This window comes from Camelina sativa, chromosome 10, assembly GCF_030686135.1.
Source record: "Camelina sativa cultivar CO46 ecotype springtype chromosome 10, ASM3068613v1".
In the NCBI taxonomy this organism is placed as follows: Eukaryota; Viridiplantae; Streptophyta; class Magnoliopsida; order Brassicales; family Brassicaceae; genus Camelina; species Camelina sativa.
The window spans coordinates 21,292,643-21,311,779 of NC_141889.1; the positions used below are offsets into that span (position 1 = coordinate 21,292,643).

At 38.0% G+C, this 19,137-nt stretch overlaps 2 protein-coding genes and 1 long non-coding RNA gene across 4 annotated transcripts; 2 read left to right on the plus strand and 1 right to left on the minus strand.

Moving 5' to 3' along the window:
- Positions 1-461: 461 nt before the first annotated feature.
- LOC104719345 (uncharacterized) lies at positions 462-2,328 on the plus strand. Of its 2 annotated transcripts, none has more exons than XM_010437255.3 (7): positions 462-610; positions 699-813; positions 915-951; positions 1,264-1,337; positions 1,437-1,530; positions 1,655-1,737; positions 1,824-2,328. In XM_010437255.3, exons 2-7 carry the CDS (start codon positions 742-744, stop codon positions 2,004-2,006), a joined length of 543 nt encoding a protein of 180 aa, XP_010435557.1. In that variant the 5' UTR covers positions 462-610; positions 699-741; the 3' UTR covers positions 2,007-2,328. The 2 variants fall into 2 exon arrangements, with proteins under 2 accessions (XP_010435557.1, XP_010435558.1); XM_010437256.3 differs by having other exon boundaries at positions 462-600.
- A 399-nt stretch (positions 2,329-2,727) lies between these two features.
- Positions 2,728-3,632, minus strand: LOC147936327 (uncharacterized). Its single transcript, XR_015568036.1, has 2 exons — positions 3,203-3,632; positions 2,728-3,116 (listed from the first exon to the last, which is right to left on the minus strand). It is a non-coding gene; the product is annotated as an uncharacterized LOC147936327 (long non-coding RNA).
- Positions 3,633-5,257: 1,625 nt separating this feature from the next.
- Positions 5,258-7,785, plus strand: LOC147936328 (uncharacterized). Its single transcript, XM_087468687.1, has 4 exons — positions 5,258-5,335; positions 5,369-6,523; positions 6,605-7,573; positions 7,657-7,785. Exons 1-4 carry the CDS (start codon positions 5,258-5,260, stop codon positions 7,783-7,785), a joined length of 2,331 nt encoding a protein of 776 aa, XP_087324813.1.
- Positions 7,786-19,137: the final 11,352 nt, after the last annotated feature.

Here is a 19,137-nt window from a genome sequence, read left to right on the forward strand (position 1 = left end):
ATTACTTAATCGAGTTATTGCATGTGATGAGAGGGTTTTTATCAATCGAGATATTTCTCAATAGTCTAAAACTTAGGGAAGAAAAATAAATATCTGGTATATGGTATGTGTTGTAAATTGAACCTAAAGTCGTTGAGAAAGGGTTTTATACTTTTTACTTTGTTTTATATCCAAAGAAGTCAAACTCAAAAATTGAAGCCGATCGAACGATTGAAAATTCATGACAAAATATGCTAATTGAGCTACTAGATAACCTAATTTTGTGACGAAAATATCTTTACCATATGATATTACTTTAAAACATTCAAAATTATATATATTAATGATGAACCATGTAAACACGATATGACAAGTTGACAACTATGCAATAAACATATCATGTGTGACATGTGCTTTTCAATCACGGGTTTATTATTATCTCAGGTTAGATAAGTCAGAATTGGGCCAGTTTAAGAAGGCCCAATCTTGTAAGCGTTATGGGTCCAACAAATTTTGCTCATAATTCTCGGCCGCTCGCATCTCCGGAGTCTTTGCCGCTTGCTTCACCGTGTCTCGAGACGACATGGTGGTGGTGCCATAACGGACGGTGTTTCTCTCGAAGTTAGAATCGGTTCTGATTTATTTGTTTTGTTAGATTCTCATAGTATTATATGATTCTGTTTCTCTTTGCGATTCTCATAGTTTGTGATGTTCTGTAGGCTTTGATTTTGTAATTGGAGAAGATAAAAGGAGTGAGAAGGAATGTTTACAAATAAGGAAAGACAAGAAGAACGTATTGGCAAAAATGGAACACCAAGGCTTCAATTTCTACAGGTTTGGTTTAATGTTTCTGAGATTGTAACCTCTGTGCCAATGAATCTAAAGTAGCATTTTTGTTAAAGCTGAGTTTTGACTTCTTCTTTTTAATTGCACAGGAGCTTGTGAGTCAGTTTCAGAATGCAACTGATCAAGGTAGCTATATTCATGCTTTTGTTTGAAAATTTCGAAAGTATTGTTGCATAAGACTGGCTTTAGTGCTTTCTTGTGATTTTTGAGGAATCTGTGCAGCTTCATATGGATTTTTAGGGTACTTAGGTATGAATGAGGATATATGATAGTAGGCTTCATAGCATGCGCAAACCTAGCAATAGGATTTAGCAGTTTAACTCTTATTTTGCATTTTTTTGGAGTTGTGTAGTTTGTCCAACATTATCAATACTTCTCTGGCTTTGTCACTTAGTTTTGTCAAGTTATATTAACACGATTACTGTTTTGCACCTGCAGAAACAAAGGAGAGAATTGTAGCAAACTTGGGGAATTTCGCATATGACCCTTACAACTACACTATTTTACGTCAGGTAAGTTCAAGTACACTATCAACATGGTGCCATGGAACACCCAATCCAGCACTTTGTTCTTCTCTTCATGATGAAAATGTTAATGGTTTACTCGAGCAGCTAAATGTATTGGAACTATTCATAGACTGTCTGACAGAGCCAAATGAAAAGCTTGTGGAATTTGGAATAGGAGGATTATGCAACGCATGTGCTGGTAAAGAGCCTGGAAGATACAAATATACTCTCTGATTCTAAACTGTGTTTTTGTTGTTGTTGTTGTTGCCATAACTGCACCTTACTGATCATCAAACCAAATGCTCTTTTCTCTTCTTGTGCAGACCCAAAAAATGTTGCTACAATTGTCGAGGCTGATGGAATTCCTCTTATAATCAAATGTTTATCAAGTCCTGTACGGAACACTGTGAGTCCAAACGAGTTTCTTTCCTCATTAATGTGTTTTTTCTGGTGTTTAAAATGGAATCTCAAAAATTGTTTGTTTTCTAATAGGTGAATTATGCAATTGGGGTTTTGTATTACATGTGCGACTATAACAGAGCAACAAGAGAGGAGATTTTGAGAGCGGAAGTGGTGGATCTCATAGAGAGGTACGCAGCTGCTGATTCAGTCAGTGTAAGCTTTAGTAACTTGGCTAAGGCGTTTCTTGACAAGCATGCTCATGCATACACATGAGATTCTTGAATATTATCTTTTCACGATGAAGTAGTTGGATTCAGTTTAGAAGTACCAAAGATGGTGATTTCGCCAGTTTGGGCCAAAAACGCAAACGGTGGGATGAATGTTTTGAGGATTGGGAAAGTGTTTAGTTGCGTCTAGTGGGAATGTAGTTGAGTAATGAAAATGTTAAATTAATGAATTGGAGAGACATTTTTCATACACCAATGAAAACGTTTTTTGTATATTCAATGTGTCAACATTTATCACTTATGGCTGTGTACTAGTTTCATAGGCCTCAATTATTTTTTAATAACATCAAACTTTTTCAGCTTTTAAACGTTTATTATCATAGTCTAGAAGCAAGGTAGATTATACATATCGTGCAACCAATTTTAATATTTGTTCATAGATTTATTGTTTTCAACACAAGAGTTCGTAGACCAAAAGAAGATATAAGACTTGTTTATAAAACAAGTTGAGTGGTTGATTGATTTATATTTGTGCCATTTCAACTACTCGTTAGTTACCACTGTGGCTCTTTCTGCATCCCAACCCGTAAAATATTGCATCTTAATATAAAGCATTTGTAAGCAAAGAAGAAGTGCTTTATGAGCGTCCTGTATTCAACTAAATCCATCTCAAAACATGTGTTTCTGCCGAAATTGTATCCTCTGTCAATTTCTTGAAGGCTAGGCCAAAGAAGAAGGCTCTGTGAATAAATGAAAAAGAAGAAAGTTAGTGAATGATGCTTTACTGGATTTCCATCGATTGCCTTACTATGGATACAAGATGCTTATTCTTATACTAGCAATGGAACAATCTATACCCAGTGTTGACACTTTTTCTAGCATCTACCTACTCTCTTCTGATAGGATAGGATCAAAACAGTTAGATAGTACGATTGTGGGAGAGCCAGCTGGTTTTGCTATCTTTGCCCTCTGCATCGGTTTTTCATTTGTGTCCTTGTGTTGCAGAGCAAGACTCTCTGCTTTTGTCCTCTTATATTGGCGAGAGGGACTGAGATCACATGGGCCTTGTTTCATAATTGCTTTTTCGTCATGGACTTGAGGCCTTATGCTTTCAGTCTCTTATTCTAATGACACCCGGAGGACTGAAAGCAAGCTCCTGTATTGTAGTAATACCAAAAGAATGTCGTGTGAAACACGAAAGTTGCTTGAGATGGAGAAAGAAAATTAGGGTTGGTGAAAAACCTTTTCGAAGAATTTGAATGAGTCGATCAGAACGCTGAAATCGGACCAAATTCTCAGTAGAACTAAAGTTGAGGAACACAAGATGAGTTTTGCCCTTCAGCCTCAGAGAAACGAGACCCGTTAGAATCTTTGTGAAGCCTTCAAGCTCTGCAGTTTTAAGATCTAGTGCTTGTAATAACGAAGTTTGGGACTAGAATAAGTCATCATCATCAAGCGAATTGACTAATACTGTTGTTGCTGCTTCTGTCTCCTGTCCATGCATTAGAGGTTTCTCCCTCAATGCAAAGAGTTTCTTGACCTTGGTTACGACATCACTGACGAACACGTCATTAGTGCTGCAAAAAGAAAGCCCAACAGTGAAGAGCTAATGTTGACATAGAAAGCAAACACACATAAATGTTTATACCTACTAGATATCGCGCGAGTTTACTGAAATTAGCTTAAAAACAAAAAGCTTCCAAGACCCAATATATTAGATATGAAAGAGGTCAAAAACCATATGACAAAACTATATATCATCTATGTCCACACAATAATTGGTAACCACTAACCACATACCTTTTCTGGCCAATATTTTACAATTTCTTTTTTTCCTCTTAAAAAATGTTTGTTTTTTTGGAAATTCTTCTTTTAAATTCAAATTTTTGTTAATCAAAAAAGAAAATTGTGAACTTTAGACAAAGTGATAGGCTCCTGGGTGAGGATCTATTCCCAAGGACTCACTTTGCTAGGTTGTGGAGTGGGATGGACAAAATGATGATGAACAATGGATTGAACTTTGGTGATGCAGCGGAATTGATAGATGAATGACGATGAAGGTGAAGGGATTTGAAGGGGGAATGAATTGTACTTCCAAGAGAGATGGGAATCTCTTAGACTACAAGCTTGAGTATAACTTAGATATGACTCACTAAAAAATAAACAAGTTGAGAAGATATTACACACTCCTCAGATCAAACAAGTAGAAAGAAGTTTTTGATTAAAATGTTTGATGAGTTACAAAAGAGAAATACAGGGAGATTATATAGAAGATGAAGGATGAAGGAGAAGAGGGGAGAAAAGAAAGACATGCAAGAGCATACAATGTCTCTTGGAAATTACAAAAACACTAAATGCAAAGTTTGAATAAAAGAGATAGAAAATGAGCCTAATTAAATGGATCACAATGGGCCTCTGGAATAAGTTTGTGGGCTTGTCTCATTAAAAACCTCCCTTGGAAAACCCAGTGGGACAAAACCAAGAGGAGGGAAAAGAGTACAAGTCCACACACCTCCATTGCATCCTTCTTAAGAGGCTTGAATCACAACCAGAGTGGTTGGATAAACACACTCAATACTGTCCTGAACTTGATGTAGAAGTGTAGTGATGACTTGACTTAGCAGCTTTGTCTTTGACCTCGTCAAGGGACCGTTCGAAACATACAAGGCTTCCTGCAGAACGCCTTCTTCCTTCGGCAGAACGTCTTCCTCTTCCGGCAGAACGCCTTCTTCTTTTGGCAGAACGTCTTCCTCTTTTGGAAGAACGCCTTCTTCTTTCGGCAGAACATCTTCCTCTTCCGGCAGAACGCCTTCTTCTTTTGGCAGAACGTCTTCCTCTTTTGGAAGAACTCCTTCTTCTTTGGACAGAACGTCTTCCTCTTTTGGAAGAACGCCTTCTTCTTTCGGCAGAAGCTTCTTAGGTTCAATCTGCTCTATAACTCCTTGTTCCAAGCTGTCCATGCTCATATCATCCTCTCCCACTTGAAAAGGATTTGTCCTCAAATCTGTTTCACCTGCAAAATAAGGGATAAGATCAGCGGGAAAATGACCATTTTATTCCCCAAGTATTTGTAATTGACACTTTTATTCCCCAACTTATACGTGAACACATTAATCCCTTAATTTATATTTGATTTAACAATATTAGACGAGAAAACAACCAACTTTAATTAATTAACGGAGACATTAAAAACTCGACTAAAACCTAATGAACTCATAAACCTAGGGTTCTTAAGCGATTAAAAGAACTAAGATAAGTGAGATTGAGATCGATTTCATATATCTCAAAGAGAAAATCATGACTACAAAAAGGCGTAAGCTTCAAATTCGAAGAGAACCACAAGCCCAATTCGTAGCCGAAGTTGCAGGGAAGAGAGTTGATGTCGATGTTGTAGACGAGAGAGTAGAGGCCGAAGTTGAAAACGACAGAGTAGAATCTCATGATTCAAGTGTTGACGAAGATGATTGTCCATTTATCATCGACGACAACCGAGGATATACAGAGGTGGATCTATGTTTGGCTGGAAATGAAGAGGAAAAAGATGATGAGCTCGTCGATGTTGTAATCTGCAACAACTTAGAAGACCATTTTGGGTCTGATGCATGTGAAGATGCAACAAATGGTAATGATTCTGATGATAGTGGGGATGACATTTGGGACGACGAGAAGATTCCGGATCCATTATCTGATGATGACGAAGAGGAAGCTGAGAGACCATTCACTCATGAAGATCGACCTGATGATTATTTAGCATTGCATAAGACATTCAACAATGCAGATGAATTCAAGTATGCACTCCTCAGGTATTCTCTAAAAACTCAATACGATATCAGAATGTATAAGTCATCATCTAACAGGCTTGGGGCAAAGTGCACACAACACATCGAAGATAAGTGTCCATGGAAAGTGTACTGTTCTTTTGAGAAGAGGAAAAACAAGCTTATGATAAATATCTATCAGAATGAGCATGTTTGTGTAAGATCTGGTTACACAAAGTTGTTAAAAAGTGGAACTATTTCACAACTGTATGAGGAAAGGCTGCAAGTGAACCCTAAGATTAAATCTCAGGAGATGGTAGATGAAATCAAAAGAGAGTATAATATGATAGTTAGTGTGCATCAGTGTAGGAGAGCTAAGAAGCTGTTGAAACTTAAAAGAAGGGCAAGCCATGAATCCCATTTTGCTAGAATATGGGATTATCAAGAAGAGATACGTACCTCTAATGATGGTTCAACTATGGAGATTGAGACAGTTCCTGGTCCAGTTCCTGGTAGCTTGCAAAGATTTTACCGTCTCTATGTATGTTTTGAAGCATTGAAAACATCTTGGAAGCAGTCATGTAGACCTATTATTGGATTAGATACTGCATTTATGAAATGGGATATCAAAGGTCAAATGTTAGCTGCAGTTGGTAGAGATGGTGATAATAGAATATTTCCAATTGCTTGGGCTGTGGTAGAGGTGGAGGATATAGATAATTGGGTGTGGTTTGTGAAACTTCTAAAAAAGGATTTGACACTTGAAGATGGAGCTGACATTACCATCATTTCAGATAAACATCATGTAAAATTTCTGTTAAGTTGTTACTTATAAGATTTATGATAACTTGTAATGTTTTTTTATAAAGTTTACATGTGGTGACAGGGTTTGCTAAATGCAGTTCATGATGAGATTCCCAAAGCTGAACATAGATTGTGTGCTAGACACATTTTGGAAAACTGGAAGAAAACAAACAAAGATATTGAGCTTGAGCGTATGTTTTGGAAAATAGCAAGGAGTTATACAACCGCATCTTTTGCTACTAATTTAGAAATACTAAAGAGGTACAACCAAGGTGCTTATGGCTCACTACAACGCACTGCACCAACAACATGGTCTCGGGCTTTCTTCAAACTTGGATCTTGTTGCAATGATAATCTCAACAACCTGTTAGAGTCTTTCAATAGGAATGTGAGGGAATCAAGAAGGAAGCCATTACTTGATATTTTAACAGAAGTAAGGAGGAAATGTATGGAGAGGAATGCAAAGAGGACAATTATAACTAAAAGGTGGAAGAAGAGGTTCACACCAAGAGCAGATAGGGAGATTGAACTAAATAGGCAAAAAGCTAAGGATTGCAAAAGATACATGACCACAGGAAACTTGCATGAGATTGAGTATGGAGTTGATGTTTGTTGTGTTGATATGGAAAAAAAAACTTGTGGTTGTGGCTATTGGCAATTGAATGGCATACCTTGTATGCATGCAATGTGTGTCATCACAACCACAAAGTTAAATCTTAATGATCATGTCTCGGATTACTACTTGACTTCAAGATGGCGTTTATTGTATGAGAAAGGAATAAAACCAGTCCAAGGCATAAATCTGTGGCGACGGTTAGGTCGGTTGCCTGTTCTACCACCACCAGCTAGATTTAACAGAGGACGACCACATGATCGGGCTAGGAGAAAGTCTCCTCATGAGTCTTCATCTAATAAGTACAGGTTAACTCGCCATGGTCGTATTGGAACATGTTCAAACTGTAGAAAAGAAGGACATAATAAGACTAGGTGTCCTAATCCAACTGCACCTCCTCCTTCTAAACGGCCAAGAGGTCGTCCAAGAAAAGAGCAGGTTGTTTATATATTTAAGTAGTTTGTAAATGATTGATGATTTTTTTTAATTGTTTGGTGGTCTAATTATATGCTTGATTCTAGGGAGGTTCATCTCATGTTGGAACTTCTCAAGAAGAATATTCTCAAGCTGGATCATCACAAGGAGGCTCTTCTCAAGTAAGAGATTCACAAGGTGGATCATCACAAGGAAGATTTGGGTTCTCTCTCTAGTCCATGCAGTTTATGTTTTAGACTGTTTATGTGTTTTTTTAAGACTTCATGTACAGTTCACAGTTTGTTCCATTTTTTTCATATACCAAAATCTTATTATGAGATAAGTCTTACATTAATAACGTTTCTGGAAAAAGATTTTTGTTCTTTGTGTTCTTCATGGCTTCGAGTTGTTGTTGAATTGTCAGGAAATCTATCTTGGTCTCAATTTTTGTAAATAGCCTACAAACCCAAAATTTCAACTTGGGAGAAAGTTTTTTGTGGATTTTTCTGGGTTCATTACGTTTCAATCACTTCTTAACGACTCTGTTAATTAATTAACGTGGACTATTTCTGGTCTAAAATTGTTAAGTCAAATACGAATTGAGGAATTAATGTGTAAGTTGGAGAATAAAAGTGTTAATTGCAAATACTTGGGGAATTAAATAGCCATTTTCCCTAAGATCAGCAACATTGAAGGTATTACTTACATTATACTTACCTTGTAGATCCAAAGAGTAGGCATTGTTGTTGATCAGCTTGTGCACTTTGAATGGTCCATCGATCTTTGGGACTAGTTTTGACTCCTTTTCAGCTGGAAATTGTTTACTCTTCAAGTGTACCATTAGTTGTTCTCCAACCTCAAATATCATCCTAAAACAACCATTGGATTTAAGATCATGCATCAAAACATCTCCAGTTCCAGTTCTCGCAAAGATTTTGGACGGAAGAACTGCTAAATCTGGAAGCTGCTCTTTTGTACTTAGCTGGATAATGCCTTGGGTATGATTGATGGTCATCATGGTTAAAGGAAGTGGATCTGGGGTTTCTTCTTGGATCAGTTTGAAGCTGCTAACATCTTGGTGCTCATCTTGATCCAAATCAGGTTGCTTAAATCGTTTGTCTCCCACTTTTTTTTTTTTTTCAGTTTTTCTTATGCGCTTCATGACTGCTCTAAAATCTGTATTTGGCTCTTTTGACAAAGACAAACGAATCATATATGTGTGCTTTTGGATAAAAGCATCTTTAAGCGTTGAGGAAGCTTTAACTACTTCTCCATACTCCGCAAGATCTCCTAAATAAAAAGGAAACAATTTAGGCACATAGGAAAAGATCAAACAGATATTCATGTAGTTGTTATCAAAATGGAGTTTTAAAATGGAGCATCCTTGAGCGATCGAAATTGTTTTCCTGAGATACTTCCAACTTCTAACTCCAAAATGATAAATCATCTGTTGGCATATATCTGGTGGTTTCTCCTTGATTTGAACAAAACATGTTTCTTCTCCCAAGTACTTATGTTTCTCCTTGTAATATGTTCATTTCATAGCAATCATGGAAAAAAACAAGTGCATTATACTTGAAATAGAGAAATCAAAAACATGATCTTTCACCGTTGGTTCACAATACTCAATGAACGGTTTAAAATCACACAACTCTTTATCAAGCAAATTTCTTATTTCAGAAAAAGTTTTAACCATTACATGCTCAGTTTTAGTTCTAAATAGTTCCACTGGAATGTTATATTAAGAAACTCTCAAAGAAGAGTTAAATTCATGAAATTTTTCAAACAACAAACCTTTTGGCTTAAAGAAATTTTCAAGGGCAAATGTTTCAAAAGTTGGAATCATTTTGTCAAAAACAGATTTTGAAACACAAAATTCTTTCACATTTTCTAAACCAAAGCGTTTTTCATCTTGAGCAGAAATCATCACAAAATAATTAGGATTTGTCCTAACCAAATCAATTTCCTTACAGTGCTTTCTTGGGTAGTCACAACGATATGGTATAGGGACTGGATTTGACACAATGTTGATCTGATCCAAATCACTAATTAATGGCAAACTCATTTGTGTTGTTTCTAGTGATTCTTCTTCCTGAACCTGTAAAAAGGAAATAATGCTACTCGGTTTCTCCGGTTCCAAATGCATTAGTTTTTCAAGCACAAATTCAGATTTGATAAAAGAAATATCACACTTAGCTTGAGATGGAGTTGTAGGTTCAGTATGTATAACATGATCATCCTCAGCTACGAACTCATCCTCCTTTTCTTGATATTGCATCGGTTCACCACTTGGTTCAAGCAATGGTTTTAGACTTTTCTCATGAAGGATAATCTGTTCAGGGTCCTTCTTTGGTTGAGATGTTGACTTAGCATTTATCTTCTCGATTTTAATGTACTCGGTTAACGCCTCAAAAAGATCAGAATGCGTCACCACGGATTTACCCTTTCCTTTAGGTCAAGATCTTCCACCTTTGGTTTGACATACAGCCTAAAGTCCTTCTGAGAACCTGTTGTTTCTTCCCGCTGGTAGTTAGTCTTACTTGTTCCAGAACCAGACTTGGAGCTCCTTCTCTTTAACTGATTCTCAAACATGATCGCTTTATGCAACAACTCTTCTAACTGTTACACCCCACTCCAAAAATACACCAAAAAGAAGTACAAACTTGCGTAGCTATTCACATTTCTCTCCTGGCCTGAAGAAGGGAAAAGAGAAAGGGGTGAGTAAAACGAGTTTACTCAGTGAGGAGATCAACTTTGCCCACTGGTCATATAGCAAACACGTTCCAAACATAGACACGACCATTACTTAGCATAGAATCAGAATGTCTAACAAACAATCATCACATCGACGATATGCAACACATAACTCATTTATACTCTTCTTTATCATGCAATCATGCAACTTAAACATCACACTCAGAGCAAGGCCCTTGCGGCACAACTACTCCCACACTTAGAGCAAGACCCTTATGGCACAACTACTCCCACACTAACATTCTCATTCTCGTTCTCATGCATATGCTTATGCCATTCATAAACTTGTCTTAACATATATCCTTAAACATTAACATCACACTTTCAAGTTACTAACAAGCTAACTTCATCAAGTAATCACAAACCACCCAAAGACTATTCTCGAGCCTATACTTAGCAACTATCGAAGAATATATAAGGAAAGAGGCTGCTGCATAACCGCAAACACCACCTTCACCTGACTCTGAGCTGGCAAGAACTGGAAAGAAAGGCTGAAGCAGCTAGCAACAATCTGAAACTTGCAGCAGAAGAAAAACAGTTCAACACAGATTAGGGTTTCTGGGTTTTGACAGAAGCAGATGATTCTTGACCGACAAGCAACCAACGCAAAAGCTAAGGGTTACCTTTTCCGGTGATAATGATGGCTCAGGTGGCTTTCCTAACACCCCTTATATCTGTAAAAACCGTCGAACTGGCTTGAACTGCTCAGGTATCGCCGAAATTCTTCCACCAAAACCTCAAGTTGAAACTGAAAACTGATTCTAACACTTGGTTAATTTCTGGATTCAGAAACCCTAATCTGTGTTGAACTGTTTTTCTTCTGCTGCAAGTTTCAGATTGTTGCTAGCTGCTTCAGCCTTTCTTTCCAGTTCTGGCCAGCTTAGAGTCAGGTGAGGGTGGTATTTGCGGTTATGCAGCAGCCTCTTTCCTTATATATTCTTCGATAGTTGCTAAGTATAGGCTCGAGAATAGTCTTTGGGTGGTTTGTGATTACTTGATGAAGTTAGCTTGTTAGTAACTTGAAAGTGTGATGTTAATGTTTAAGGATATATGTTAAGACAAGTTTATGAATGGCATAAGCATATGCATGAGAACGAGAATGAGAATGTTAGTGTGGGAGTAGTTGTGCCATAAGGGCCTTGCTCTAAGTGTGGGAGTAGTTGTGCCTCAAGGGCCTTGCTCTGAGTGTGATGTTTAAGTTGCATGATTGCATGATAAAGAAGAGTATAAATGAGTTATGTGTTGCATATCGTCGATGTGATGATTGTTTGATGGTTAGACATTCTGATTCTATGCTAAGTAATGGTCGTGTCTATGTTTGGAACGTGTTTGCTATATGACCAGTGGGCAGAGTTGATCTCCTCACTAAGTAAACTCGTTTTTCTCACCCCTTTCTCTTTTCCCTTCTTCAGGTCAGGAGATAAATGTGAATAGCTACGTAAGTTTGTACTTCTTTTTGGTGTAATTTGGGAGTGGGGTGTAACACTAATTCCACATAGTGTTGCACCTCGAATCTGTCTTTGATGTCTTCGTTCAGGCCTCCCATGAATCTAGACATTGTGGCTTCCTGATCCTCCTGAATATCAGCCCTCAACATCAAAGTCTTCATTTCCTTGTAATATTCTTCTACACTTCTGTTTCCTTGGACCAAATTTCTCAAGCGGGTGTGCAGCTCCCTGTAATAGTGACTTGGCACGAATCTCTTCCTCATTATTGTTTTCATTTGAGTCCATGTCTCAATTGGATAATCTCCTACACGCCTTCTTGTAGTAACCTACTGATCCCACCAACTCAAAGCATAATTCTGAAATTTTGTTGGAGCCACCTTTACTTTGTTCTCCTCTGTGTACTCTTGGCAGTTGAACACAAGTTCAATCTTCTTTTCCCATTCCAGATACTCTTCTGGATTGTTACTTCCTCGGAAAGAGGGAATTCGAAGTTTCAGCCCAGCTAAATTATCCTTAGGAAGAACGGGTTCTTCTCTTTCACGCCTCCTCCTCATGTGGTTGTTCCTTCTAGATGATGATTGACTGTAATAGCTTCCTGACTCCTCAGCATCAGTATGGTTTCTTTGCCCACGACCTGGAGTGAGTTGTGAGAGCTTCAATCAACAACTTGTTGTAGTGGTTGTAGTTGTTTTCCTCTTCTTCCTCATCCCCCATGCCTCTGCAAGAGTTGAAAACAGAAAACAAGTGAAAAGTTCTTTGCAAAAGTGATTGTTCAAAGAAGAAGTTGAAAGGTCAGATTCCAAAAACACAAGATTCCTACAGATCTAATGCATAAATAATAGATCTAACAAGTTTCATCAACAAATCTAACAAGAACAGTAAAAACAAACCCTAAATCAAAATAAACACAAATCGGAAGGTGAAGAGTTTGTTAGACACAACCTGACACAAAGTGGCTCTGATACCACATGATAGGCTCCTGGGTGAGGATCTATTCCCAAGGACTCACTTTTCTAGGTTGTGGAGTGGGATGGACGAAATGATGATGAACAATGGATTGAACTTTGGTGATGCAACATAATTGATAGATGAATGGCAATGACGGTGAAGGGATTTGAAGGGGGATTGAATTGTACTTCCAAGAGAGATGGGAATCTCTTAGACTACAAGATTGAGTATAACTTAGATATGACTCACTAAGAAATAAACAAGTTTAGAAGATATTACACACTCCTCTTTTGGAAGAACGCCTTCTTCTTTCGGCAGAAGCTTCTTAGGTTCAATCTGCTCTATAACTCCTTGTTCCAACCTGTCCATGCTCATATCTCAAAGTAATGTAAAAAAAAATCTCTGAATTTGTTTAAAAAGTTCATGTGTTATAAAAGTACTTTGTTAAGTTTGATGTAGTAACTGTCTTCTGATTTTATCCAAACAGTTATGAATTCTATTTTTTATATTTTTAGTAAAGTATAATATAATTAGTACATGTTTTGTCTCCATGGGTGTTAGTTGCACATTTAGTTATATTTTGGTATTTGTTTTGGTCAAAATAGATAGTATTTAAGATCTAAAAACTGGTTAACATTATAAGTAAATATTTAAAATATGTAACTGAAAATTAATAGAAGCCCAAATAATAGCAAATTAATCAATATATTATCACATTGTAAATGGTTAGGGTATCACATGCTTCTTTTCATTTTTGCTTAAAAGTCTAACGAAAACTTGACGTTAACAAACATGAGAATATGTGAACAACACTTGGATAAGAAATTGCAGAAATGGAGAACTCAAACACACTTGGTTGGACATGATGCAGCGTTTGATATATTACCGAAAGTCATGTGACCAAGGTATTAATTCCCTATGCCTACATGATATATCATGGTTTTTGTGGGTTTTAACCATGATATAAAGAGTCTATTAGAGTCTTTTGATTTGTTTTCTAGGATGTTTTTGAGTCTTTACAGGTTATCTATGATTTTGGCACGGATGGAGCGAAATGAAGCAATTTGGATCGTTTTGGAGCATTTAACCGGAGGAAATCAATTTGGAGTCTGATCCTATGAAGAGCATCGACCGACACCAAAGGAGCATCAGTCGACACCAAGCTGATCCGACACAAGACTTCAAAATTGGAAGTTTTACAAAACTTGCCCGAAGTTTTCCATATTTGCAACATAAGTCCCTGACGTGTTTCTACAATCTTGTGAGATTTTGAGAGCTTTTGGGAGAGAGATCTGAACTACTTTGAGAGAAGAATTCTTGAACTCCCTCTTTACTCTTTTAATTTCAATTGCTTATTATTCAGAATTATGTTTTGTTCTTCATTGAATATGTCTGAGTAGTTTGCTTGTTAGGTTCAAGGTTTTTCACAGGGATTTTATGAATTATTAGATCTGTTTATTTAGGATTCTTTATCTTTCTAGATCTTCATCATATGTTGTTCTTAATGCTAGATCTTTGATTAGTCATCTGGATTTGGATATTAGGACTATTGATTGATATGAGAATATAATTGATTTTCCTGACAAAAACCTTTTGATGAGCAAAATTACTTTCTTCAAAGAGATTTGATTTAGTGATTTTGTGAACAATCTAAACCTGTTTTAAAGTTGATTTTTAACCTAGAATTTTACAAAGAGATTTGGATTTTCTGGTTTTAAATTTAGATAATATTTGCAGTGAGAACTGATTTATTTTACAAAAGAGTTTAGAGTTCTAGATCTGATTTTTAATTGCTTAAATCCTAATTAATTTATTGATTTAATATTTTGTAATTTCCTGAGAAATTCCCTGGACCTAGATTTTTGATCATTTGAATTTACAACCTCTGATTTAATATTTTGCATTGCCTTTTTAATTTAAATCATCTTGTTTAGCGTAATAACAAAACTCTATAATTTATTGTGTTTGATCTTGAGTCTCTGTGGAATTCGACCCCTAAGTATTACAGTGACTTCTTAATTTGAGAGAGTAGCTCTAGGGTAAATTTGAGCATATCACTACACATGGAGAAAAGAATTTTGAGAAATTTCAGTTAGGAGCTCAGCATTTAAAATGTTGATATATATAAAAGAATCATATATCTCAGAACGATAAATCTTAAAGCAACATAGCTCAGAAATGTGTGGTATTTAAGGAAGAAAAACCATTTGGATGGTATTTTAGGATATTTCTTTACTATTAGTGAAACAAAAACTAATATAAAAAGATAAAGAAGGATTAGATTCTCGGACATAGAAAGACAGTACACTAAGATCTTAATATTATCTGGTTAACAAGCCAATATAAATTAGCACCAATGGCGGATCCAAAAGAAAAATTAGTACGGGCACATTTTGAGTAGTGAATATATTTGTAAAATTTAATTTTTACAAAGTTACTGAAAATTGCATAACTTTTATAATATAAATATAATTTTGATTGATTTTTATATCTCTTATATACATATATCTATTTTAAATATATATTAGTTTTATATATCACACTAAATTTAGATTCTAAAATGTTACATAACTTTGACGAAAAAATATTTACATTACAAGATATTAAAAATCCTAAAAAGCAATTACTAAATTATATATATTTATATTTATATATATATTACTATATTAGAATGTAGTGATTTATTTTAATAATTTAAAAGTGAAACACAAAAGACAACTATATGAAAGAAACCTACTTGTGAACATATATTTTTTTTGGTAAGAACAGGGGGAAAACCCCATTTTATTAAGAACCAAAGAAAAAATTACACAGCAACTAAACGACATCGTAACAGACCATCATCGTCCTTCCGAGAAATCGGAACAAGCTCCATTGGGATCAAATCAAAAGAATGAAAACCTAAAGGCAACAAGAACGCATAGTTCGCCAATCCGTCAGCAAGACAATTGGCCTCCCTATACACGTGTGAGATACATACTACCCAGTCCCTCGTAAGAAAGCCATGACACAACCGTACCAGGAATGACAGCGGGTGAGATTCCCAAATCCCCGCTGTTAAGAAACCAACCACCAACTTCGAATCCACTTCTAACTCCAACAGCGTAATCCTCCTCTCCTAAGCAATGTATAAACCATAGTAAACTCCCCATAGTTCTGCCAAAGGAGCCGAACACCGCCCAATGTTTAAGACGAAGCCACCGCACCAATGCCCCTGCTCATCCCTCAGAACACCCCCATCAGACGCTGGACCCGGGTTACCCAGCCACTCGGAGGTCGTACCCATCGTATTTGCTGTTCTACCCTGTCCCTAGTGGCCATACCCTCTCCAACTCTCTCATTAGCACGAGATACCTCCTTCGCTTGATCCTTAACAAACTGAACTCGATCCTGCCAAAGCCTAGTCTCTCCAAAAATATTCCCACACGTCCATTTCCAGCCCCACCAAACTGCTATAGCAAAGAGAGTAGCTCCCAGTCCAGCCATCTGGTCCTCCTGACACACACCCGCATATACCCATTCAAGGAGCGACTTAGAGAAAAACGCTTGTACCTGAATCACTGGTAAAAGACGAGTCCATAATCCTGCCCATAGCAGGGCAATCACGAAGAATATGCAATACAGTCTCCACCCCGCCATGACACACTTGACATATCTTCGTGTCACACAAATGTCTTCTAAACCTCTCCTCGTTAGTCATCAACACCTGATTCCCTACCAGCCACAAAAATACTCTCACCCTTTCCGGTACAGCCACCCGCCACACTCTCTTATAGAACCATGACACATTCTGTCTTGGAGTATCATCCCTCGTCAACAGAGCATAGGCTGATTTAACAGTAAATTTACCATCTGCAGTCCCACACCAAGACAATCTGTCACGAGCCCCAGTAACATTATCCACCACTATCGCTGCCAATTCTTACATTTGGTTCTCTGAAACATATGGTGAGATGCGAGCAATGTCCCAACCCACTCCCTCTCGCCATAAATCCCTCACCATCAAGTTCTGCATGCCATTTGGAATATCCCCGGGTACCAAATCCACCAGTGGTCTCACCCATAACCACTTACCAGTCCAAAACTTTATATTCCTCCCATCCCCCTTTGTCCTTTAAGCACCACCTCCCGCAAACCGATACCTACACTCCTCCAATTAGAAGACCAGTTGCTTCAGACATTCATCCAAGTAATATCATGGATGTCCCCCACTTTATATTTACTCCGCACAATCCTAGCCCACAAACTCGTTTGGTCGTGTAAGAGACGCCAACCAATCTTAGGCAACAGAGCTTTATTCATGTCACAGGCTTTCCTGATGCCAAGCCCACCCTCTTCTTTCGGTAAACAAACGCGATCCCACGCCACTAAGTGTTGTTTACGCTGGTCCACACTGCTCCCCCATAGAAAATCTCGAGAAACGTGATCTAACTGATTCAAAGTGCTCATTAGTAACTTGATTGTACTGATCGAGTGGATAGGAATCGAAGATAAAACAACTTTGGTGAGTGTAAGTCGTCCGACAAAGCTCAGAAGGCGCCCTTTCCAACCTGATAACCTCGAAGAAACACACTCAAGAACCACCCCAAATGTCTCCTTATTTATCCTCTTTTGAAGGATTGGCATGCCTAGATAATTACCGAGGTTCCTTGTCGCCTGAATGCCACTCACCTCACTAACACGCAACCGCAACTCTCTTGAAACATTCCCAGAGAAAAATATTTTTGATTTTTCCAAACTCACCTTCTGCCCTGAAGCTTCGCAAAATCTTTCCAACACACCGCGTATCACACGAACCTGCGAGACAAACGCTTATGCAAAGAGGATTAAATCGTCAGCAAAGCAAATGTGCGAGAGCCTCAGACCCCCTCTTGAAAAACTGAGTGGCTTCCATTTTTTATCCTCGATTGATCCCTCTACCAAGTGACAGAGCCTTTCCAAATAGAGAACAAAGAGATAGGGAGACAAAAGATCTCCCTGTCTTAACCCTCTTAATGGCCTAAACGACTCAGTACACTCTCCATTCATCAGCAAACTCATTGATGGTCCTGATACACAAGCCATAATCAAACGGATCCATAGATTTGAGAGACCAGCAACATTGAGCTTATCCTCTAAAAAATCCCACCTGATTCGAGACCAGCAGCATTGAGCTTATCCTCTAAAAAATCCCACATGATTCGATCATAAGCCTTCTCTAAATCAAACTTCAACAACATCCACCCTTTTGTGCCTTTCTTATGACGCATAGAATGGACTGCTTCCTGGACCACAACAATGTTATCTGTACTAAGCCCGCCTGGAATGAAACTTGCTTGGGCCAGACCTATCAACTTAGACATAACACATTTTAACCTTCCCACCATAGTCTTGGTAATGATCTTGAACAATACATTACACAAGCTTATCGGTCGAAACTGAGTGATTCTTTCGGGCTTCACCACTTTGACAATCAACTCCACCAACGCATCGTTAGCCTTTGGTGGTAAAGTACCTGTCTCAAAGAAATCCAATGCAAACCGTACTACTGACTCCCCAACCACGTCCCAACATTGTTGATAAAAAACAGGTTGGAAACCATCCGGTCCCGGAGCTTTATACTTCCCCATCCTGCTCATCGCACACTCTACCTCCACTCTTGTTAAAGGTTTACTCAACAACAGTTTGTCATCATATGACGGCCGTGCAAAGCCTAGTATTGCTAACTTCTCAATCTCCTGCTCCACATCCTCTAGAGAATATAACCGTCGAAAGTACTCCACAGCTAACCTCTCAATATCTTTAGCATTAGAGACCCACCTTCCCTCAGCATCACGCAACATATCAATACGGTTCCTGCGCCGTCGAAGAATTGTTGACACATGAAAAAATTGAGTGTTTCTGTCCCCATGAACCACCCATTTTTCCCTTGACTTCTGGAACCAAAGGAGCTCTTCATGTTCCAACACCACATCAAACTCTTTTAATAAAACCGTTTCTCTCTCCAGAAGCTCATCACTAGGGAATTGCTCAATCAAGCCTTGTACCGCTTGTATCTCTCCTACCAACTTCTCCTTTCGCTGTTGTACCTCACCAAACACTTCCTTATTCCATCTTTGTAAGACTCTTCTCAAACTACACAATGCCTCCTGGGTCGTCAAACTCCTATTCAAAGACGTATCCACCAGATCCTTAAACCCGGGATGACTCAGCCAAGCTGCTTCAAAGCGGAAAGGACGTCTTCTCCTATCCATAGCGACCTCAGGTGACAACTGCAAGTACAAAGGAGTGTGGTCTGATGCAAGGAAAAGCAGGTGAGTAACTCTAGCTTCCTGCCACTTCAAGCGAGAGTGAGAACAACATAGAATGCGATCCAATCTCTTTGCCACAAAGGACTGTTCCACTTGACCCTGTCGCCAAGTGTACCGATGCCTCTGAAGCCTAAATCAATTAAAGACA